At 47.0% G+C, this 23563-nt stretch overlaps 2 protein-coding genes and 1 long non-coding RNA gene across 7 annotated transcripts in view; 1 reads left to right on the top strand and 2 right to left on the bottom strand.

Moving 5' to 3' along the window:
* The window catches only part of LOC108162232 (slowpoke-binding protein), a 34118-nt gene extending 12072 nt beyond the window's left edge, over positions 1-22046 (bottom strand). Inside the window, exons 1-7 of one of the 5 annotated variants that reach the window (XM_033393267.1) lie at positions 21968-22046; positions 21313-21732; positions 8647-8733; positions 7489-7565; positions 2046-2512; positions 1569-1688; positions 1192-1272 (exon numbers count right to left, since the gene is read on the bottom strand). In XM_033393267.1, coding sequence (XP_033249158.1) covers positions 1192-1272; positions 1569-1688; positions 2046-2512; positions 7489-7494 — 674 coding nt within the window. In that variant the 5' untranslated portion in view covers positions 7495-7565; positions 8647-8733; positions 21313-21732; positions 21968-22046. Of the gene's footprint in view, positions 1-1101; positions 1273-1568; positions 1689-2045; positions 2513-7488; positions 7566-8646; positions 8734-21312; positions 21733-21967 lie in introns of those variants that run through there. The other 4 variants (XM_033393266.1, XM_033393268.1, XM_017296865.2 and 1 more) reach the window with 4 other exon arrangements.
* On the bottom strand, positions 10511-11325 carry LOC108162235. The gene has a single exon (XM_017296870.2). The coding sequence runs from the start codon at positions 11204-11206 to the stop codon at positions 10586-10588; it is 621 nt and encodes a 206-aa protein (XP_017152359.1). The 5' UTR covers positions 11207-11325; the 3' UTR covers positions 10511-10585.
* LOC117188828 lies at positions 11419-12010 on the top strand. Its single transcript, XR_004472873.1, has 2 exons — positions 11419-11770; positions 11842-12010. It is a non-coding gene; the product is annotated as an uncharacterized LOC117188828 (long non-coding RNA).
* Positions 22047-23563: the final 1517 nt, after the last annotated feature.

Genomic DNA, 23563 nt, shown 5'->3' with positions numbered 1-23563 from the left:
ATTGGTGGTTTCAGAGGGGGGCTGTGCCTTGAGGTGGTTTGAGTTTTTTCAAAAATATTCGGATGCCGCGAGTAATTAACGTGCTCGTGTGTGAAATTTTTTATTGCAGCACACACCCAAACAGCCATACATTGAAGCTTGTTAGAGGGAGGCACACACACACACACACACACACAGACAGACACACACACACACACAGACACACAGACATTGGCAGACACTTACACACACGAACAGAGGCTCACGCTCGCTTGCACATTCATCACACGGCTCAGCACGTACCTGGCCGAAGGGTTAGAAAGGCAGAGGGCACACACACACACACACACACACACACACACACACACACACCCATCGATGCTCTGCGGCAAAGGGCTCTGCCCTTTTTGCGAGTGAACTTTCACCGAGTTGATAATTTAATTTTGCAATTTTTGTGCTGGCATCTAATTCGAGGCATTTTCACCTTGTGGAAACTTTTTACAGAAACATATGGGTGGAAGGGTGGCAGGGTGGGGGTGTAGCCCCCCTTTGGAAATGCATTCTATCATGGCGTTTGCTGGCTTTTCATTTGAAATGAGAAAACTTTACAAATAAAGTTTTACAAAATATTTTTAGCAGCATCCAAAAGAGGAGGGGGGCAGGGCAGGGCAGGGGCAGGGCCAGGAAATTATTTGACTCCCAAAAAAGCTTTCAAGTTAATTAATTTTTTTTTGGGCCTCTTGAAAAATGTGAAACACATCAGATGCTAGATTCCCGGGATCTCTAGTGTTATCGCTATACATATAATTTTTTGTGTGTGCGAAACGGAAAAAATAAATTGAAAAATATTCGTAAAGTGTGTGTGGGGGGTTTTTTTTTTCTTTCTACGGCAAATGCTACGTGTGGCAAGACATTGAAAGCATTTCATTTTGAGGGTATTTGGCATGCAATGAAACAAAAAAGAAGAAGAAAAAGATAGGAGCAAGAGAGGAGTACAAACGGAGGAAAACTAGGGGGAAAAGTTGAGCAGGCAAAACCAAAAAACTATTCTGTACAAATGCTGATGGGTGATGGGTATTTAAATACAGTTGATTAGAGTTTAGAGATTAGAGTAAATGCAACCTTGTTGTCAGTACTGAATCTATGGTATCTCTACTTCCGGTTTCCGCTGGCATCGATTTGCTAAAGAAGAGCCTAGCTAGATTGTCTAACCTCGCGCTAACCAGCGGCGACTTCTCCGAGTGCTCGGACATGTCGGACATGTTATCTTGCTCCGAGCTGGCCGACCGATTGCTGCAAATAGAAGGATGTTGTGGTACACAAGGATGTTGTGGGTAATGCGGTGTGGTGGGAGGGTGGAGCGTGGAGCGTGGAGCGTGGTGGTGGGGGGGCGAAATAAAAGTACAACAATAAGTGTGTTTGTTTTTCTTCATTTTGTTATTTCGTTAAGTGTTCAAGAAGAAGAAGAAGAAGCTTAAACCAAAGAAACCGAAAAAGTAAGACTAATATTTTGAATAGAGTAGAGCCTTTTTTCTGCAATATTTCTATATATGTACACTTGCATGGGGCTGGGATGATCGTTTACTCACCTACTGTAGATCTGACGGCGATTGGCAGCCGTCAAGGCCGAGACATCGAACTCGATCGCCGAATTGGAGCGCTTCAAGCCGTTCGCCTTGTGCAGCTTCTTCATAATGTGCTTCACCTTCCTATCGACACACACACACACACACACACACACACACACACACAGATACATTGGTATAACAACGCATATGGGGGAAGTCGAGCGGTTGGAAAAGCATTGGCAATCGGAAGTTCGATTAATTTATCGATTGCTAAACAGTTTAAAATCGATTTACCCTTTGAATATATGGATTCCATGTTATGTTTAGGGTCTTTCCAATGGGTTTCCCATACTTTTGTAGTGCAAAGTTTTTTTTAGAAAATTAATTACCCAATTTTCAGGGATTTTAAAAGGTTTAATCCCTGTTTTACCCCCTTGAAAGTCCTGCAGGAATACCAATGCTCTTCCAACACTTTGTTTTGGGCCACTTTCCACTCACTTTTCGGGAACCGGCGGCCGGACAAACGGATCGTGGCCGGTGACGGCGCTGTTCCGGTTGTCCATCCGCTGCTGCTGGGCGGCCTTGTTGAATTTGAACATCGTGAAGGACTTCTTGGAGCTGGCCAAGTCACAGACGCGTACGATGATCTTGCGGCTGCTCCGGAACACTGTGTTCAGGGTCTTGTAGACGAGGATGGACACGGACTTGGAGGCGTGCGGATTGTGGTGGTTGCTTGGGTGCTGCTGCTGCTGCTGCTGGTGCAGGGGCTGTGGCAGGGACTGCTGCTGCTTCAGTTGATGCACTGGAGCATGCGGCGTCGACGACGACGATGATTGTGATCTGGCGATGACTTTTGTGTCCCTCGAGTGCTGTTGTTGTTGTTGTTGCCGCTGTTGAGGGCAGCCGACGATGAGCTCCGGCTCCGGATGCGGCGCTGGCGCTGCGCTGACCTCGCTGCAAGTGTCCTGTGGTGGTGATAGGAGGTCGATAGGTCGATGGGTCGCGGTGTCGTGTTGTTAGTGAGAATTCGAACCAAAGAAATGGAAAGAAATATGCATAAATTCGTTTAATCAGAACTGTTTTCTGCTCGAGACGAGGCGAGGCGAGGGCGATAGCAACGAAATGAAAAGAACGGACAGAAGCGCTTCGTGGAAATGGAAAAAGGATAATCAAAAGCTATAAGTAATTAACTTCAGGCTTGATCTCCCCCTCGGCAAACGTTTAAAGAGTGTAAAATAGAGTGGGGTTTTTGTTTTTTGTTTGTTTTTTGGTTTTTTTGCTGAAAATGACAATCACAAAAGCAGCAACTAGAACTTTGAGCAGTCCTTTGAGGGTGTATTGGTGTGTGTGTGTGTGTGAAACGCAAAATAGTAACGAATTGTGTGAAAGAGCATGCGTTTTTCTCATATCCGGTCATAGGTCATACTCCAAAAATTTATTCAATTCAACTAAACTAATTTGCAGCCAATGTTTGTGATACGATACGATACGATACGGAAGCGTAAACTAATTACATTTTTTTTTTACAATAAAAAAAAAAAAGAAAAATATATTTTGCTTGGAAAAATCGAAAAATTGAAAGGAAAATGTGGAAATATTTTAGCGTGTAACTTTTTGCAGCCAATTCGATTTGGAGTTTTTTGTAGAAAATCATAATTCAATAGAAAATTTGTATTTGGTTTTCTTTGCTCTGGTGATGATTTGCTCTCAACTTTTGCTGGGCTAAACGTCCGATCCGATCGGATCGGATCAGACTTGCTTTGGTGTAACGAAGGCAGTAGTTTTTCCGAGTACCTACCGCTCGCGATCGCTTGCGCAACCTTCGCTACAATCCACCAAGGCAGGAGGACACCTAAATCTGGGAGGAGGTTCGATGGTGACAGAAATTTAGTTTACAATTCGGGTTATAGTGGGGGCGGGGAGCGGGGAGCGGGGAACGGGGGGTGGTATATGGTTTATGGATGCATAGACGCCCTATAGAGAGGCCTGGGCTATAATTAAATTTCAATTTGTTTTCATTTGCCTGGGAAATCGTACATTTTTATGGCTTCTGTGATTGTAATTGCTTTTTGTGGGCGCACAGTACAGTGAATGCCCCCAATGAATGGTCCCTGTCCCGTGGGTGGCTTCTACAGATTTATGCCCTCGAGGCTCCACTGTTCTTCAAGTGTCTGTCTGCTGACCATCGACCACAATTAAAACGTCTGACGCAGGCACAATAGCTCAAATTTGTGGTTCTTCTTCACTCCATCACACTCTCTCTTCTGTTGTTGCTGCCTGGCCTTTTTTTGTGGATAATTAAAACGCACACACGCCTCTCGTAACGATAATTAAGATACCCTTTCAGAACCCAACAGATTTGTGGGACACATACTTTGTAGAAGGAGATTTAATCTCAATAATGATCGTTTCTTTGGCGGATCTCCACAGGAATGATAGGGCTATCCCTTCCTGGCGGCTTCCCCCGGGATCGAAACATTTCGTAGCCTCTTTTTCAAGGGCATTGCAACCGCTGTGGCAGCCAAGGCGTCGGCGGAACAACGGAAAGGAGGCTTTAATAGACGCTTAAATAAATCATACGCCTCGTATGTCGCGACGCGCCTTTTCCCCCCGTCAAGTGCTTTTCTGTGTTTGTGTGCGGCTGCGTGACATTGAGTTCTATATGCTACGACGAGTGCACTGGCCCCTCGCCCCCCTGCCCCCCTGTGGCCCGCAACCTACTGCCTGCCCCCTGCTGCGTTCTGCCATGTGGCATGTTGCACGTGTACGAGGCGCTCTCTTCTGCCCATTTACCTAATTGTCTGATTCTAATTTTAAATTGTATTTTTTTGTTGTTCTTGTTGCACCCACCCCCCACCCACCCACCATGCCCCTCCTTTGGGGCATTTATCTAATCAGGAACAGTCATCGCACACAGACACACACATTTTGCCTTTTACTTTTTCAAGACATTTTTATTGATTTTCCTAGGAGGGCGGCAGTGCAGGTTCTTTGATTTTTTCGTTTCTTTTTGGCTTTCAAGAGGCTCTGCCACTGCCACTGCCACTGCCACTGCCACTGCCCCTGCCTCTGCCTCGTTCCCACCTGCCTGTCTGTCTGTCTGGGTGTCAAATTCATATTCCTATTCATTTGCAATCACGATAGACGCGGCTCGAGGCTCGAGTTTCGTTCAGTTTATTCTGCCATTATGATTATTGCATTATTCTTTGCCATCCGTCCGTCCGTCCGTCCATCCGCCTGCCACTTTGTTGTTTCTTTGCAAATTAAATTGTCAATTTTGGTAAATGGCCAACAGTAACGCGATTCGTGTAGAGACTGCCAGAAATGCGAAAAGCCAGCCCAGTTACACGTCGAATATCATTAATCAATATTGCTTTGCTCCAAGTGCATGTCTTCCTCCCCCCTGCCCCTGTCTGGGGGAGGTCTTAGCCCGGGGCTTAGTTCAATGTTCCAGACATTTATGCCACACCATTTTAATTGAATCGCTTGCGGCCAAGGGCTTAGGTTCGGAGATATTACTCATGCGAAGCGTTTAAAAATAGCCACCAGACGATTACTAATTATTTTCCAGGCCAGAAGTTGGGGGGAAGTTTATGAAGCGGAAGGGATTCTACGTGTTGGGCAGGGCTTATTTTTTTTGGTAGGGACTCTTTGGGAGTCTTTGGCGAAAACCTCCTCTTTAAGCCGCCCAAATATATCATATTTGTTAGGCAAATTTATCACCTGCCTAGGATATTCTTTTATGCTCATCTTTTGGTCATTACACAGGTCTAATCTGGTGCCCCGGAATAATGCCCTTGCCACAAACAGAATTGCACATTAAAAATGATGATGAAGAGGGGGGAGGCTTAAGAGGGGGTTCAAGGAGACACAAAAAACTCCTCGAGGAAAGGCACCTGCCTCTGATGGTGGCTTGCTGTTGTTGTTGCTGCTGTTGTTGGCCTAAACCAGGACCTGCCCCAATCGCTTCAGCTTCATTATGCCACCACTCATCCACCGTTGATTGGGTGCCCGGGAATTATGATAAATATTTAAATAGTTTGCTTTCGTCACGAAAGTTTTCACTAGTCGCAAAAGTTTTGTCACTCTCCAACGCGCCGAAAATTCGGAATTTTAACCGTTGAATAACTGTAACTGGGGCAAAGAAAACGCGGCCAACGCGCTGCTCGGGTCGTCCGTTAATGAAGGTGCCGTTCGAATATCGTTTCGGTCCGGGCGAAAACTATGAAATTTCTTCATTCCATTCCAGGCCACGAGGTGGATTCTCTCTCTGTGTGTGTGTGGGTGTGTGCGGGTGTGTGTGTGTGTGTGTGTGTGCGGATATTTGTTGGTGTATTTGTGGGTGGAGTGGAGGCTTAGAATGTTTGCGTGTCCATATCGCTTTATATTTGTGGTGGAAGGTGGAATCGTTCTCTCTTTCATTCTCTATGTATTGCCCTCTCTTTCTGCCCCTGGCCCCCCCTTCTAACTGGATTATAAAAATTGATTTTTAATTTTTATGACAATTTCCAACTGACTCACGGGGCCAGTGTCGTCGTTCCACTAGTATTTGCTGTTCTTTGGGTGGGTGTGGGGGGGGCAGTCCCCACCCTGTCAGTCCCTGTTGAACTTGACATGGCCGTCGTTTGTTTAGCCACGACAATGGGATAACAATGTACGGATCGCTGACAGTGGGCCCAATCAGAGATGGGGGGCAGGGGGCTAGAAGGGTGTCAAAGATACGGACAGGCTTTCTAAGACTAAAGGCGGAGCAAACTACAGATGTTCCAACATTCAGGGCGGACTTTGGACTTATTGGTAGTCCTATCTCCTGGTATTCCTGGCTCCACTGTGCCGTGTGTTTGTGTCGTGTTGTTGTCCACTTCGTGACACATTAATCATGACCCGCTCAACGACTGTTTACCTTTGCCCTGACCAGTAAGCAGCAACCACCCAGCGACCACTGACCAGTGGCTCCACTCCACCCTAGCAGGGGGACACTTGTCCGTATGCAAATATTTCCAGTTTTGTTTGTTTGTGGGGTTTGCTTTTGATCGCGCCATATGGAAATTGGAAAAGTTTTAACCCCCCAAAATGGGGACCCGGACCCGGGCTTCGTTGGTCGGTTGTCCTTTTAATGCGTTTGTGCCCTGCTCTCTCTCTGTGTCCTTTAACATACATTTGTACAATTTATTTCTCTGTCTGTGGCGGACGAACTGGCGCCAAGCCACGTAATGGGTCTCCACGGTGGGGGTAGGGGGGGTACCGCCCTCGGTTGGCGGCCTGAAAGTCAACTGCGTCATTGTTGGGGCGGAACTAGGACTAGCCCTCGTCCTCCCCTTTCTCACCCAAATGGCAGATGGGAGGAGACTTGGAATGAGGCGGAGGAGGAGGCGGAGGCGGAGGCGGACGATGGCCAGGCCCATTTCCAGTGACCTTGCATCATTAACTTAATTGCTCAAACAGTCGCTCGTTGGACGTCGGTCGTCGGTCGTCGTCGGTCGTCGTCGGTCGTCGCTCGTCGCTCGTCGTCCGTCGCTCGTCGGTCCAATTGCCGAGTTGAATTATTCAGTTGTTCTGCTCGGCCAACTGGCAATTTAGCGTCTTTTTTAATGTCACCAGCCAGCCGCCCATCCACCGCCGCTGCCTCTGCCTCGCCCTCAATCCCCACGTGCATCCGCCGGAATCCGCCGTTCGCGGCGGGACCCCACCAGGAGTCACGTGTTGCGGGGCTTAGTCCGATGACAAAAGACAAAAACAACGAACGAATACGAATACGAATACGAATGCGTTTTCCCCCCTGGCTCTAATTGGATTTCTGGCCAAACGCATATTTCAGCATTCGTTTTCGTCTTCATATTGGGAAAATCATTTCATTCGAGAGATATTGCCACGCTTGGGGCAGGGGGCATGGGGCATGGGGCAGGGGGCGGGTGGTTTGAATGGATGGTTGGATACATACCTGCATCGTCGTATCCAGTATGAGATGACAACGATTCCACCTAATATCAAACCTCCCAAGGCACACCAAAAAAGGGTCTGAAAGAGAGAGAATTTCGAAAGGAATTAAAGGATATTTTCCAAGGGCTTAAAGGTAGAGAAAACGGCTATTTATACTCCAACAACAACACCATTCATTGGCCTTCAAGGAGTGCCTTGTTTCGGCTTAAATCTTTAAGCTTAAATTAATCAATTATTTTAGTATTTGCCAAAAGGTTCGTCCGCCAAATCCCTGGCGAAATATTCCCTGAAAAAACTTGACATCTTCTTTGAGGAAAGTTAAAAGGTTCATTCGGTCGCACAGCCCCAGACCCTCCCCCACCCCCCTCCCAGGCAAGGTCACACCCCGCTCTGGAGGGGCAGCCGGTAGGGAGGAGGAGGAGGAGGAGGACAGTCCCCAAGGAGCTTACAAATCATTTTAGAGGAGGATTCTCTTCAATTTTATGGCCGAGACAGACGGAATCAGACTCTGTTGGATCATCAATTTTGCAGCCAGAAAAGTGTCAATTGCAGTTGGCATTCCGGGTCTGAGGTCGGGTCGGAATGCCAGAGGAATGTCTGTGTGCCGGATTCATTGTGGCATGGAAATGTGCCACAGACGACGCGACGGCTGGATGATTTATTGACTTTGTGTCTGGGCTAGATCATGGAAAATGCATCAGCCCCAATCGAAGACGCCCGAACATCTCCATTCCGGTTAGTCAATTAAGTGGAATGGCCTTTTGGCTCGCCCTCAACTCTTTTCAATTGAGTCCTTGCCTCCTCCTTGCGGCAGGGCGTCAGGGCGTGGGTGGGGACAATTTTCGTAATTTTCCAAACAATTTTGGCTGCAATAAAATTCTATCGCCCTCCGTTTCGGGAGCTTCCTGCCATTCTGGCATCCTGCCAATGCAGAGACAATGCCGCGTCAGCCTTTGCAGAAATTTCTGAATGTCTGGATTTGCATTTATTTTTTGGCTCCCCGACTTTTTGGCTTGCAATTTTGATGGCTCGATAATTGCGGCCACAAGGAGTTGTCGAGTTGTGAAAACTAAAATGAAACCACAGCCAAGGTTCAGGGTCCAAGGTCGCTAGGCAGTGGAGGATGTATATAAGAGGATATGGTATGTGTGATACTTACAATCCAGTAGTGCGTTTCAGTGGTTCTGCTTGGATTCAATTGCATCGCACGTTCCTTTCATCTAAGAGCACGTCACAGTTGGGTTTTCTGCAACGAAAACAGACATTGAGAAAACTTTTATGAGTGATTTATGCATGCAGCGGAGCGCCAAGGCTCCAAGGCTCCCAGGCTGCAAGGCTCCAAAGTTCTAAAGTAAACTTAATCCCAACAGAGTTGCCTTTTGGAGGTTTGTCTTTCTGACAGTTAGTGGCAAAAGGAGATTAGGTTAACATAAATCCAAGTACAATGTATTTGGAATGGGAGGAATGCAAATCCTGACTTTGTAGGACTTTCTTCTGGCCTCTCCACCAAGTTTTGGGTACCAAAGAAATGTAGAGGCGTTACTCCTCTTACTATTTATATTTTCTTTTTAAAATATTCTTATAAGGAGTAAAAGCATAAAGTATTGGAAGATTTGGGAGAAATGTAATCAAAAGATGCTCAGAGCCTCACGAATGTTCCTGTTTTCCAAGTGAAGCCAGAGAAATGATTCTACAACCGTTTAAATATAGAAAAAACCCTTAGAAAGCCCCACAAGCCCATCCCAAATGAATTTCCTCGAATCTCTCTCGCTTCCCAGCTCGACTTTCCCCGTTCCTTGAGCCCCTTGACTTTCCTGTCGCTGTAATTACCCATTTATTGATTTGTTTTTGCCTAAATATTATTGACCAACAATGCCGTGGCCGCCCACCCGCGGATTGAGTGCCGCCCGAGAGCCCGCAGAGCGAGAGATTAGCTCCGCTCATCGAATTTCAAGAGTACTTTGCGCTGATTGAAGGCTGGCTGGGGATCCGAGCCGAACGGATGTCCTGGCCCAGCATCCTGGCAAAGTTTGGGCCACCGTTTCGGACTTGTTCAATGAGGCGTTCGCAGTGTTTTAGTGGCTGCCGCCTTCGCAATTATCATCATCAATGGCCAGCGTAGGCAGGGGCGCCAGGAGCCGGCAACAGTTTTTGGCTTGAATGTTTTCCGTTGGCTTTTGGCATTTCCACCACAGAGGAGATGGACAGGGAAATGGAAATGGAATTGGTAGAGGATTGGCTGTGGATGCGGGTGTGAGGGTGAGGGTGGGGGTGGGGCAAATGGCAATCTGTTGATTTAGTCTCTCTGGAAATGCCATGTCATGTTTATGCTCCATGTTGCTGGTGACACGCGCCTGAACTTTGAACTTTTTGCAGAAGGCAAACTCCCTTATGGCCATACACACGGGCAGGGCAGAGGGCAGGGGCTGCAGGGGGGCGACTGTTTGACATTCATTTGGGTACGAAATGGAAAGCAAAAGGGAAAGCAGAAGGTGCAAATACGGGCAGCAGCTCGAGGAAACCCAGGTTAACAGTCTGCCGGCAAGCACTATCCGTTAACAGACACTCTCCGTGTCTGTTATCACTCCCGGCTACCACTCTCCCTTTAACAGTCGTTATCTCTCCCGGTAGCCACTCTCCGTTAACAGCCCATGCTCGCTCCCGCTTGCCTGTCTCCGCTAACAGTCTGCTAACAGTCTGCTGGTAAACGCTATGCTTTAACAGCCTGTAATCGCTCCCAGTAACCACTCTCCTCCGTTAACAGTCTGCTAACGCTCCAGGTTCCCACTCTCCAGACTGTGCGTTAACAGACTGTAATCGCCTCCAACTGTCACTCTCCGTTAACAGTCTGTTATCGCTGCCTGCTATCACTCTCCATTAACAGCTTTTGCTAGCTTCCGCTTACAGCGCACTGTTACCGCTCTCTGGCGAGCTCTGAGAGCGGACCAGTGCTCCCTCTCACGATCCACACGATCCACATCTTCCACTTTATCCAACCCGAACAAGAAAGGAGCTCCGATCGATGGAAAATAACAAAAGAAACTTTAAGGCCAACGGGTTTTAGTAAACATAAACAATCGATTGAGTTTCATTTAGAATCAAGCCACTCGAACCAAATCGTCCAGACCACGTTTCAAGGACAGCTCGAAGACCTCCTGCACACACTTGACCATCAGGATATACAGACAGGGCAGGCCCAGGGTCAAAATCGAGTGCAATTCGACCTCGATCTGACCAGACAAGATTTCGTGGAGCCAAAGTACGATCTCGCCGGTCATCATTAAGGTGTTGCACACGATCCAGGGGCGTATAAACTGCGGCTGGACCGTCATGGTGCCCAAGAAGAGACTGATCCAGGTCACGAACTTGATCCAGCAGCCAATCATTCGGGCGCGACGGAGTATTGCGGCGGCGAACACATGGAACTCCCGGCTGCGCCACATGCGCAGCTCACACCCCCGGCACACCCAGAACTTCACCATCTGAGTCGCAGTGCAGCCGATGCCGAGCACGCTCAGAAGCAGCACCAGCCAGAAGACGTACGGGAACAGCCCCGGCGTGCAATAGTTGCAGGTCTTCAGATCATTGAAGTGATTCCAAAGATTAACCTTCGGATAGGCGAAATTCCAAATGGTGTATTCGTTCTTGGCCTTCCAAAACGTGAACGGGTGGAAGATGAATCGCATCAGGCCCGAGTCGAAGACCGATAGCTCGTACATCGTAGTTGAGTGAATTTTAGTCGAGATTCGAATCGAAACTATTATTTTCAATTTTATTTCACGCACAATATTTGTTGTGTTTGCCTGTAGCTCTCTGGAGCTCTACTGATTTTCCGATATTCTAAACTCGCCTCGACAAATTCCCTTTGACTCCCCGGCCTTCTACGATGCCCCCCCTTCGATACTAAGGATTCTAAAACCATACAGAGTACCGATTTGCCTTTGGAAAATATGTCTCAACTCGAACTTTTTTTTTTTGGGGGGTCTGCAAATGGCAGTTGAATTTGCATAGTGGCACTGGCGTGCATTGAATAAATGGATTTCCTTCTCTACCACCAAAAACTGTAAATGGTTAAATTATGCAAAAGTCCAAAGGGGGAGAGGGAGATGGAGATGGAGAGGGAGAGGGCAGGCTTCTGGCTTTGATTTCGAGTGTGTTTCGGGTTCGAAACTGATAGACAGAAAATCGGCTTTGCCTTGGAATTGGCGATGGTTTATCTCTAATGGCATTACGAAGGATTCTCCAAGGAGAAGGCAACAGAACAGCCTTGGCACCGAGAGGAGGTATGTATTTGTTTCCTTCCTTCCTAATTGCCGCAAAACAAATCCTTTTGAATCACGATCATCGAGTGCAGCAGCGATGGGAATACGACGGGTATTCCTCCAGGCTCAGATGTCGTCAGCAGCACATCGTCAAACACTTCTTGGCCCCCTCCCAGCCCCATCAGCCCCCTGGCATTAACGAGTTTACTTTATGCGGGCCCAAAACAAAATGTGGGCTAATAAAATTGTCAATAATGTGGCAACCCCCCCGCCCCAACCACAGGGCAAAGTTTTCTGGAGAGGAGCTTGTCAATGGGCACATTACTCATACGCAGCGTGTGCCCGCACGCTCTCCGATGGCTGGAAATCAACTGCAGCTGACCGAAAATCTGCGTCGCCTTCAGCCGCTGTTCATTTATCATCGCTTTGCCTTGAGGAAGGGGGGGCAGCCCGACGCCTAGGACTTGCCTCTGGATGGGGGCCTGGCCTGGCCAGGAGTTGAGTGAAAACTTTCAAGGCCCAGCCCCAGCCCCAGCCCCCCTTGTGTCGTTGCGTGTAAACTCATAATTTGGCGGCACGGCTAAAGTTTCGCTTAGACTTTCTTGTCGCACAATTTGAGGCGTGTTGTTCGTGCGTCGTGCATCGTGCATCAAGGGGGCGTATATATTATTATGATTATTGCTTACGAAAACATTAATTAGAAGGCCATTGGCGAAACAGCCAAAGCGTTTGCCTAATAACATTAATTAAGCCATTTCGAGTGGCTTCGTCAATGGAAAGGCATTAGGAAAAGTTAATTGAGAGGAAAGTACAGGCACTTTCTCTTAAGAGGGTGAAAGAATTATCAAAATTAAGGCGAGAATAATGGGGGACTTTCATTCCTTTCGAGCCCATCTCTGCAATTTCCGCTACCAAATGCCACTGACAATGGTAATGGCCAAGAAAAGCGTTTGAAAAGGGGCAAAACAAGCCAAAAGGAAAACTCGATAATGTGGCCGACAAATAAACAAATCACGCTTGGGGCGCCCCTCTACGGTTTTCATGTTTTCAGTTCCGCAAAAGTCTGCGTGGAAAATGGACGCCGGCTATCCGCACAGAAAAGTACGTTCCTTGAATTCTTCCTTAGTTATAGAGAGTGTCCCTGTGTGTGTGTGTGTGTGTGTGTGTGTGTGTGAGTGGATTGCGTAAAAACTCAATTAAAGAGAGAGCAAAACTCTCGAGTGAAACTCGGCAAATGGAATGCGTTTTGCAATCAAATGGGAATTCAAATCAATAAAATTGATTACCGCCGCCACACAAGCAACAAAAGAGAGAGAGAAAGAGAGGGGGAGAGGGAGGTGGAGAGGGACAGGTGGAGGGTGAAAGTAAAAGCAAAGAACAAATATTGGTAGGAGGCAAAAGCTTTTCTTTTGGCGAGCTTCGACTGCGACTTTTTTTTTGTTGTGCAGGTCAGGAATTTCAGGTCCCTCCCCCCACCCGCCACACGGTGCCCCCCACTGAGTGCGGCTGCCACGCGGAACTTGAAATGCGTTTTTAATGTTCAGGCCGAGCCGCGGTAATGACAAAAGAGTCAACGCCGTCGTCGCGGATGCACGGATGTGCCCCCCAACCCACCCCCCAACCGGATGTAATAAAAACGTACGAAGACGGACATGCAACGGAAGTGCAGCCCCCCCGCCCTCCCCCACACACACACACACACTGTTGACTCGTAAATTTGGATGGTTTTTTTGTTATTTACGGTCTGTTTGATTGCACAACAATGTGTTTATGTGGAAGGTGACATTTGTAATTGCCCGACGAGCCAACCAGAACACGTGGGACGCCTGGCCCCCGCCCCCGCCATAAATCGCGATTTCTATCTAGAAGAAATGTGTGTATGTGTGTGTAGAGGTTGAACGCTGAAGGTCATAGTAATTCTATTTTAGAGTTTGAACTTGGCGCTCGAGGAAGTCTAAAAGCCACGTTTGCAGGCACTCCCTCCAGCCCCCCTGCCCCTGCCACTGCCCCTGCCCATAAATTGTACTATTTCGATGCCGTTTCGAATCGGTGGCGAGACTGAGAAAACACAAAAGTGTTGATCGAGTTTCAGGCATGTTTCAATCCCGCCAGTCCTTGCATGTCCTTGCTGTCGGCACAGAAAATTGAATTCAGCAAAAAAAAATCTCTCTTTGAGTTGCTCACACGTTTTTATTATTTTGATGGGACACCCCACCACCCACCGAACCCCCCACCCAACCTTCAACGACCTTCTACCGCCCCCTCCCTTAGCTCAGATAGTCTTGTGTTTTTTTGTGGATTTCTCTCTCTGTTTATCTCTCTGTCAAAATTGAAAAGTTCCTTGTGGACGGTGGACTGTGGCTTGTGGCGTGTGGCGTGTGGCAAGAGTGTGCGGAGTGTCCATAAAAAACAAGCGAAAATAAGTTTACTATATATTCAGACGATATTTGTGGCATCGTCTGGCATTTTGGCAGCATGTTTTGCGGCACTCGCTGATTTGCATTCAAATATTGTCCGCACGGCGCTGGCAAGGACACGGCTTCCTTGACACACATTTGCCCCACCCCCTGCCCACCGGAAGTGCCACCAAAACGCTGAAACGGTTTCGGTTTCGGTTTCGCTTTATGCCCAACAGCGCCAACCGGTAAAGAGATTAATTAACCGATTCCGGCTGCCAGTTTGCACATTTCCTCCCCCTCTCTCTCTCTCTCTCCCTCTCTGACTGTTAATTAGCACGGGAGTTGCCCTCGGATAGTCCCTCAAACAAAGGCCTGACGTCAGGCCTCCGATTAATCCTCATCACGGTCCAAGAACCGCAACTCCTCTGAATGATGCCTCTGACAACGTCAGTCAGTCACAAGATGTTGACAGTTGTCAGGCCATGGCTGTGGCTGTGGCTGTGACTGTGGCAGCCTTTTGTTTTCGCGGCAATCAGACAAGCAAATTGTGCCATGTTCCACGGATTGTCTCACTTGATGAAGAATTATGGACCGAAAGGGGATAATTGTCAGCTGGAAGATGATGGCATGGCACGGGTTTCTAATCAGCGTGTGAGCAGAGCTGTCAAAAGTGACAGCCAGACTGTCGAAATGAATTCAAAATTGGGATACGACTTGTGGGGACTCTATTTTGCTGTTTTAAAGATATTTCTGGGCCTGAGCTCTGTCCAAAAGGCAAAAACTAACCTCTTAAAGGGCTTATAGTGGGCTTTCCTTATGCCACTTCGATGGTTAAGGTCTTTGAGCTTGACAGAGCCACAAAGGAAGCCCTATACTCGTATTTGTTTACTTAATATCCCTCTTGCTATCACAAGGGAATGCTGACAGCTTTTGGTGACCCCGACAAAGGCCGACCACTCCACCTCTAATTAAGAATCTGTGATCAATTTGTGGGAAATATAAGCCACAAGAGAAGGCTTGCAGATTTGCTTTGGTGACCCCGACAAAGGGAGGGGGCGGTGGCTGAGGGCGGAGGGCTTTAAACTGTTTTCCCTGCCAATTGCTTTGTTGTTGCCGCCAGGCAGTGTTGCTTGATTGGCGAATGATTAAAATCTATTCACGTATAATGCATTCAATTTGTTGTGGTGGGCTGTGGGGGGGGATAAACCCTAGAAGCGAATGAAATGTGCGTGAATCACTTCACAATGGTCGCACGTACGGCTCTACCCCCACCCCCCCGTCTGTCCGTTACTCCTCCACGAGACAAACAAGCGATTTGCGTGCCTGAAACGTATCCAATTAATATGGAACCGCACACGTGCTTACATAGAGTATATGTATGTGCATAAATGATTAATGATTCCACCTCCTGCTTCTCCCCTTTCAGCCGTGTACTGTCCTGTCTATTGGCAAACGATACGCAAAGGACCGTTTACGTACCCCCCGGACCGTCCGGGCAGTCCAGTCCTTTGCATAATTGAATTACCCTCCATTTCTCTCCATTACTCAGCGCCCAGCTCCTTGGCTGTCACTCATTTTGGCCCACAATCCTCAGTCGCAGTCCGAGACCCTTTTTGCCCTCCTCTTTGGCTATCATTTTTCAATAACAACACTGCCCGAGCCTCAGATTCAATGGAGACAAACCATTTATCTCTTAATACAGAGTCGAGTCGCGTCGAGTCGAGTCGAGAAGTCAACTGTGGGGGCGATGGCGAGGGCTCTATGCCTTAGGGAGGCAGAGCCACACAAAAGTTGTATTCACAATCGATTAACCCGTTCAGATGTGCAGACAGGGACCCGCTCTTCCTTTTCAGTTAGCTGCAGGACAGGGCTAATGCGGGTCTCCTCTCCCCTGCCCTCCGACTCTCCCTCTCTCTGTTTTCTTGAGGATTATGCAAATGCAAATGAATGTACGTTGACTTGAGGCGTCCCCGGGCTGTGGCTGGTGTTCTCCAGTTTCCATTATCTCAGCTGGATAAGTAATTATGCTAGAAATTACAATAAACTTGCATTCGTTGAATCATTTGCATATGGTCTCTGCTACTACTACTCCAATGGGGGTCTCTGTCTCTTGGTCATAACGGGCTACCACAACTTGACATTTTGCTTATTGAGAAGGGGGCGCTCTTTCTCTCTCTCTCTATGTGTCTCTCTGTGTGTCCTTCTTTGTCTCTCTCTGTATGACCTGAATAGCCTTTGAGCTAGCTTTAAGCCGTGTGTGGGGGTCGGATTGGTGCCTGTTTAAATGCGGTTTGCGGTCTATATACGAATACGTGAATACCTGAAGATCTGTCCTCCTTTGACGGCTCCCACACACACACACACACACACGGAAGGCCCCTTCGGCATCGGCTTTGTGTGGGGACTTTTCTGTGCATGCAACTACAAAAGAGCTGATGCATCGTGCCACATGTCAGAGGACTGTCCAACATTTTTATTATAATTGCCACGCTCGGCAAAGCCACGTTAAGCCGAAAACAAATGACAAACTCTGATTAAGTTGAACTGAAGGAAATAAAGGACAAAGCACAGAGGCGGAGGCGGAGGCGGAGGCGGCAGGAGACCAGACCAAAGAGTGCCAAAGACTATGCAAAGCGGAAGCCGCAAGAACCATTTGAGTCCATTAGCTGTTAAGCCAACGACAGGACAGGTCAAACGATACAAAAAAACAAAAAAGAGGGACAGAGACCACCGCCCGCACATCGTAATAATGTCGTCAGAGTGCGGCTCACCTGTGAACAGAGCGAATGTGCCCCCAAGGCCCGCCCACTCTCCCGGAGCAGTCAGCACCTGCAGAGCCCCCCCCAGGTCGGGGTTTTTTCTATTGCCTGAGTGCCTCCGAGCAAAGGATAACGAACGAGGGTCTGTTGTGTTAGTGAGCAGGTCGGCATTAGCAGGAGGGAATGATATTTTCTACTTTGCTGCCATTATAGATGTTTATTAGAGGATTATTAAACATAAAGAAGGGATTCCCTACCAATAAAAGTTTAACAGTTGGAGGGTTGGGGGGTTTTATGCCCAATATAAACCCAAATAACTGCCGGGTATCTCATTGTCGAGCCACTCTCGCATTTGGCATCGTCTCTCCTTTTCGTTCGTGGAAAAACTAGGACAAAGTGGTAACCCCCTCTTCTCTGGGGGGGGGAGGGGACTCCACGCTGGTCAGCCCCGCAGATTGTGTTGCTAATAAATAAATGAAACTGTCCCCAAAAGTGGCAGCAACGAGCGAACCGGAAATGCGAGTGAACGCCGCGCCGTGTTTAATTTTATAATTACATGAGCGTGCCACTTGTGTGTGCCGTGTGTGTGTGTGCTGGGTGTGTGTGTGTGTGTCATTAGGTCGCAATTCTCATTAAATTCGTGTGCCATTACCTGGCAGAAACGTTTTCGGGGCAAAACGGAAGTATGATTTGTGTGTTTCGGTTTTGAGCGGCGGAAGCGGAAGTTGTTCGCATGTCGAACCAAAACAGGAGCACAACTGGAGCACCGTCCTTGGTTAAAGGATTAAGTCCAGGGCATATGTGTATCGTAAATATATAAAAACAAGAGTAAACACAGCTACAGATATCGTTTGTGCATTTAATTGTTTGCTTACGTGTGTGCGGGTGCCTGTGCCTGTGTGTGTGTCTGTGGCTTCGTTTGTTATGCAAATTGATTGTTAATTGAATTCTCGTAAGGCGGAAGAGTGTGGGGAAAGAGATATCCGTAGCAATGTTTGCTTATAATATCCCCCACTTATCGGGGTCTACCCCTAAAAGGACATCAAAAGTGTAGCCTACTTTTGTGCGGCACTTTTGCGTTTCATTAAAAACCCTCTGGCCACAAAGTCCACACACAACTTATTGGAAAACTTTCTAATTAGTTGTCCTGCCACCCACCACCCACCATCCACCCTCCACCATCTATCATCTATCATCTTTCGTATCTCCGCTGACGCTGCACATTTGTGTTGATTTCAGGTTCACATAAATTAGAATCATATTGCCCCGTGTGTGCTGTGGCAGCGACAGCCAGCGACATTCTGTCAATATGTTGACACAAGAAAAATTTACATATTCCCCACATATGAATGTGGCAAGGTGGCAGGGGCTGGGGCAGGGGCAGGAGCAGGAGCAGGGAAATAATGTGGAGAGGTATTGCCTTGAGGTTATAATAACTCACACATCGATGGGGGGGGGAGGGGGTTCTGGCATTGAGGGAGACGCCTGTCATACCGATGGAAGCAAAAGCTTGAATGATGCATCTATTGGAATACCCTGAAGTGGTGGGGGTTACAGTGGAACCCATGGACAACAGAGGTGTTTGGAAATTGGCGACTCTGGCACTTTGGAGCCTGCCCCTTCGTGGCCATATCTCCGAGCGGACCCCCAATTAATGCCCTCGACGAGCATTCCCTCGCTTCACCTGATGAGCATTTTCCACCCTCCAATCAGCAGCCACTTTGTGCAACCCTCCTGGCTGTCAAAGGCATTTACCCTCGCAAGGTTGAAGCTCCCCCGGCCCTTTTTCCTCCCCCCCCCCGGACCCACTTGAGTGAAATTCGATGCGCAGAATAAACGTTATTTAAGCTAATTTTATTGCTGGCATTTGTAAAATGTCAGCCCCGCCTCCGCGCCACCGCCCACGGCGACAGGCCACCCCCCACCCCGCCCTCTCTGGGCCGCTCTGATAAGAAATAATTTCCTTGGGCTTTGCTTTTGTGGAGCTGTCGTTTGATTTCCATTCTTGTATCTCAGATCCATGTGTTATTGTCATTTGTTACATGGGGGCGACAATGCGGCCAATTTTGGGTGTAGCCAAAGGTCAAGGCTTGACCTTTGACCAGCGGGTGGCGTAGGCAGGGGCTTGGGCTCGGTCTTAGGTTCATAAATATTATGACTGCTCGTTGGAGTCGATAATCTCTAGAAAGTTTCAGGCGCTGGCTGGACTTTTAATGAATGTCGGAAAAGCACATAAACAAAATTTCAAGAGCCACGCCCCCGCCCACCAAAAACACCCACACACACACACACACACACATACACATGGGAGAAAGGCAAGAGCCCCCGGGCGAAAGCCAAAGCAAAATGTGGCCAACTTTGACCTTTTTTGAAAAGTGAAATAAAACAAACAAATTGAAAGCAACACACAAAACAAACCAGGAGCTGGAGGTGGAGGTGGGGGTGGGGTTGGGGAGTCGTGAGTGATGGGGCGTGGCCAACATGGCAGAATGAACTAATTCTCGGGCTCCCCACAGGAAAAAAAGGGCTCTAAGCAAGGGGGCAGGGCCCAGGCATAAATCAGCGAAAAACCAAAGCATTTTGTCGATACAAAAACGATTGAAGAGAAGTCTAAAGGAAGGGAAGGGGGCGAAGCAGGGCAGATATAGTCTCTCGAAGCTATAGTTTGGTTGGAAAGGAATAGGAATACGATTTGGACATTCCCTTAGCAGGAAATAAGGGGTATTTATGGAACGGGAATGCTCGGATCCCCCAATGATATGCAAAATACCGATGAGGAATGGGTTTAGAGGGTTATTGTCTGGCCGCATGCCATGAGTGCCCAGTAGGACGAAGCCATCCCCCCTCTTATGTTCGCCCCCCTATCAAAAAGTTATTCAATCTATGAGCTCAGTCGTCTATTTCGGGAACGCCATCCTTTACGGGCAGCAAATCTCGACTCTTGACAAAACAAAGCAAATGTTCCGAAAATATTACGCATACGCATACGCAGTGAAGGCGTTTGCATAATTAGCATAAATTTCGGGAATATTGTAGGCGACACTTGGGCGCACTTAAGTGTTATCTGCGCCACAGCGGGGCTAAGTACAAATATCGATCCAGCGAAGCGAGCGATCAAAATTAACATGAAAATCAAATCAACAAATGGGCGCCGACGGAGGGCGAAAGTCGAAATCGAATAAAAATGTTTGGGCAAACACAACAAAACAAGGAAGGGAGAAGGACAGGGAAGGGAGAGGGAGAAGGAAGAGACATAAAAAACGAGGCTTTTGTCTTAAGAAAGGACTTGGACATGCACTGGCAGAAATCTAAGTGCATGACTAAGTGAGAGCTGGGATCCCTGGAAGGATGCCGCAATTTAATTTCCGTTTTCTCCCTCCCCGCTGGGGAAAGTGCTTCATGTTTTTGTTGTTCCCTCAGGCTAAAGATCCCTCTCGCTTTTCGGTTAGTTTTTGTCGCCCTTCGGGTAAATGCATAAAAATGTAGAGGACAGCATTAGCTGCTGTCTCGCTGTCTCCAAACAAGAAACTTCCGAATAGTTTACGGCTTTAATCCGGCCATAAACTGGGTAGCCCACCGCAAAGGGACCCAGGCACCCCCCTGGCCAACCTCCTGCGATACTCAAATGCTGCTGCTGCTTCGGCTGATGTCCTTGGGCTCAATGCATTCCAATCGAGATTGAGAAAGAAGCGCAGCGGCATTCAAAGCAATCCAAGCGCATTCCTCGAGGGTCCTTCAGGGCAGGAGTGAGTGCGAAATACACAGGACCAGCCCGTTGACGATTGCGTTTTAACTGTCTCATTAGGAATAGTTCAGGCAGCTTTAGAAGCAATTAGGGAAAATATCAATGGTCTCCAGACGGACGCCCTGCTATTTTTCTCCTATATGGATCCTTGTGCGACGGTGCGTATGCGTTATATTCTCTCATACAGCAGCCAACGAAGCAAAAGGGAAATTACTTTGAATTGCTGGCAAATTGCAATTGAACTCGAGTCGAGGGGAAAGTTCTGTGCAACAAAGTTGTTGAACTCCTTCGAGGGTTCGAGGATGTCCTTCTCCCACAGGGGCTGGGATGCTTTAAAGTTTTATTGGGGAAAAGCCAATGCAAAAGTGCTGGAACTGATGAATTCCATACTGTTTTTGGGTTTGCTGCTGACTAACGAAACTTTTCAGTATTTTAATCCACTTTGAATAACATTAATTATCCCCAACAAGCCATTAGTTTAGCCAGGATTTTTAATTACTTTTGGCTTTGATCTCGACCAGAATTTGAATTGCAACACCCCCAAAAATCTGTGGCTGTGGCCGGGCGAATAATTGCATTGTAAGCCCTTCGCTTCCCTTTGCTTCCAAATAGGTCATAAAGTGCCTGCACACCACCCCACCCTCACGCCAGAGGACTCACCTGTAACCAGGAGAAGGAATATGAAGGAGCTTTGAGCTTTGTTTAGTCGGAATTGTCGCTGGCTTTTCGCCCGTAATCGGTTTGAGTTTGTCGCTGGACGTTGGACTTAGTTAATTGACATGTTGCAGCTGCAATTTGCACTCGCGAACTGCTGTATCTCACAGATACCTCCGATGATGGTGATGGTGATGGGATGCTGCTGCTCCTGATGCTGATGGGAGACTGTTGCTGTGGTCTTGTGGCTGTGTGGCGCTCGGAGATGCTTTCAGATGCGATGCTATAACGCGACTGATACGAGCATAACGGTGAATGCGATTCGGTATTTTCGGCTGGTCTTCCGCTCGGCAGTGTTGAGTGCTCGGCGCCGAGTATTTGGGCTTCGGCTTTCGGGTGTTCTCTTCGTTGGCTCTCTCTTTCTCACTGGAGGGCAAACAACAACAACAACAGCAGCACGCACGAAAGTGAATCAAAATAAATTTCCTTTAATAATTTACTGCATTTTAAATGCTTTTTCCCAAAAACGAAAACAACACGAGACAGAGAGAGGCAGGCCGAAAAATTTTGAACAAATCTGTCTGTTTCTCGAATTTGATTCACTTTGCACTTTTGCTTTCAATCATAAATCGAATCTTAAATTGGGTTCTAACAACTTTACCGTTAACTTGACGACGCGCGAGAGAGTCGCGAAAGAGACTGCAAAAGAAGCGGCAGCGCTGAGAGACGTCCACACCGCTGGCTGACTCGAACTGGATTGAAAAGCTGCCCTGCCACAGCGCCACAGAGAGGGAGAGAGAGAAAGAGAGAGAGAGAGGTGGAGTGTATCTATAGGGTTCCATTTCTGCGCTTCCATTGACACCCTTTTCCCCATGCTGTCCCATTTGTCTCTCTTTGTCTCTCTTGAATTCTGTCTCCAGCTGTTCGTCCATTTCCAGTTGATTCGAGTCTTGTCCGAAGAGCAGAAGAATCGGTTTGAGATTTCGCTGTTCTCGGGGCAACTCTCAGCCGTTTTGGTTGTTGTTTTTGGGTTCTCTTCGGCATGGATGCACTTTTTGAACAGTATTTACCCGAAAATAAGAAGATATCTGTCCTATTATATTTGTTCGACTTCCTAAGATAGTTTATTTATCAAATATTGCTTTTAAAGTATATTTTTCTAGCATTTTCTAGCAAAATGTGGGTTTTATAATTTTATATAATATTTATTTTATATAATATTTATTTTATATAATTTTGTATTATTTTTATTTTATTTTATTTGTATTATATATTGTTATTAATTTATACTATTTTTATTTTGTGTTATTTTTTTTTGTATTATTTTTATTTTATATTAATTATATATTATTATATAAATATTTTGTATTATATATATTTTATATTATATTATATTATATTATATTATTTTTAAATTATAATTTTTATTAATTTTATTTTATATTATTTTGTATTTGATATATAATTTCATATATCAGTTTTTTCAATGTTCCTCAAATTTTTGTTGGAGTTCTTTCTCTGCTGTTCATCAGTTTTTAGATCATTTTAAATAAAATAAGAAATATCATTTTAATATTTTTTTAATATGCAGGCCCCATATCTTTAAATTTAAAATATAAGAAATACAAAAATTTCGAAAAAATAATAATTATATTAATGGTTTGTGATATTTTTCAAGATTTTGTATTAATTTATCATTTAATTTATTATTTAATCCCTATCCGACTTCCTGTAGCCCTTTTCTGTTGCATCCATTTCTTTGTAGCGCTTTGCCTCTTTGGTATACAGTTAGCATCAATGAAAGCGTCTGGCAGGGAGAGCGCCGTACGGCAGCAGCTTTTACTTCCAGTCCCAAAGCTCCCTCGATGAGAGAGCAGAGCTGCGAGAGCTTTGCCTCCAGCCCAAGCGGCTACTGGGAGCTTTTACTCAACTTACTCAATAGCATTGAAAGTGCGCTGCCTCCTCCCCTCCCCTCCCCTTCGCTCTGCTCCCCGCTCCCCGCACAGCTGCTCGCGTTTCATTGATGCCCGAATATAGGTCAACAATGTGTTCGAGAGGAGCTGCTGTGGGCAGTGGGTACTGTGGGTAGGGGTGGGGTTTGTGGCCCATCGTCATCGGTAGTATCAGTGTCACTTGGCGATGGCTGCACCACCGACTGAATGGTAGCTGAATGCCGCCGCCATAGACACCTTTTGCTACTCCTGTGCCCACTATCTGCGCTCGACGGAACACGGCAAACATTGTAAATTGTGCGCCT

Source organism: Drosophila miranda, chromosome 4 (genome assembly GCF_003369915.1).
Source record: "Drosophila miranda strain MSH22 chromosome 4, D.miranda_PacBio2.1, whole genome shotgun sequence".
Lineage (NCBI taxonomy): Eukaryota > Metazoa > Arthropoda > Insecta > Diptera > Drosophilidae > Drosophila > Drosophila miranda.
The sequence above is the reverse complement of the archived record's forward strand: the minus strand, read 5'-3'. Positions and strand labels throughout refer to the sequence as shown.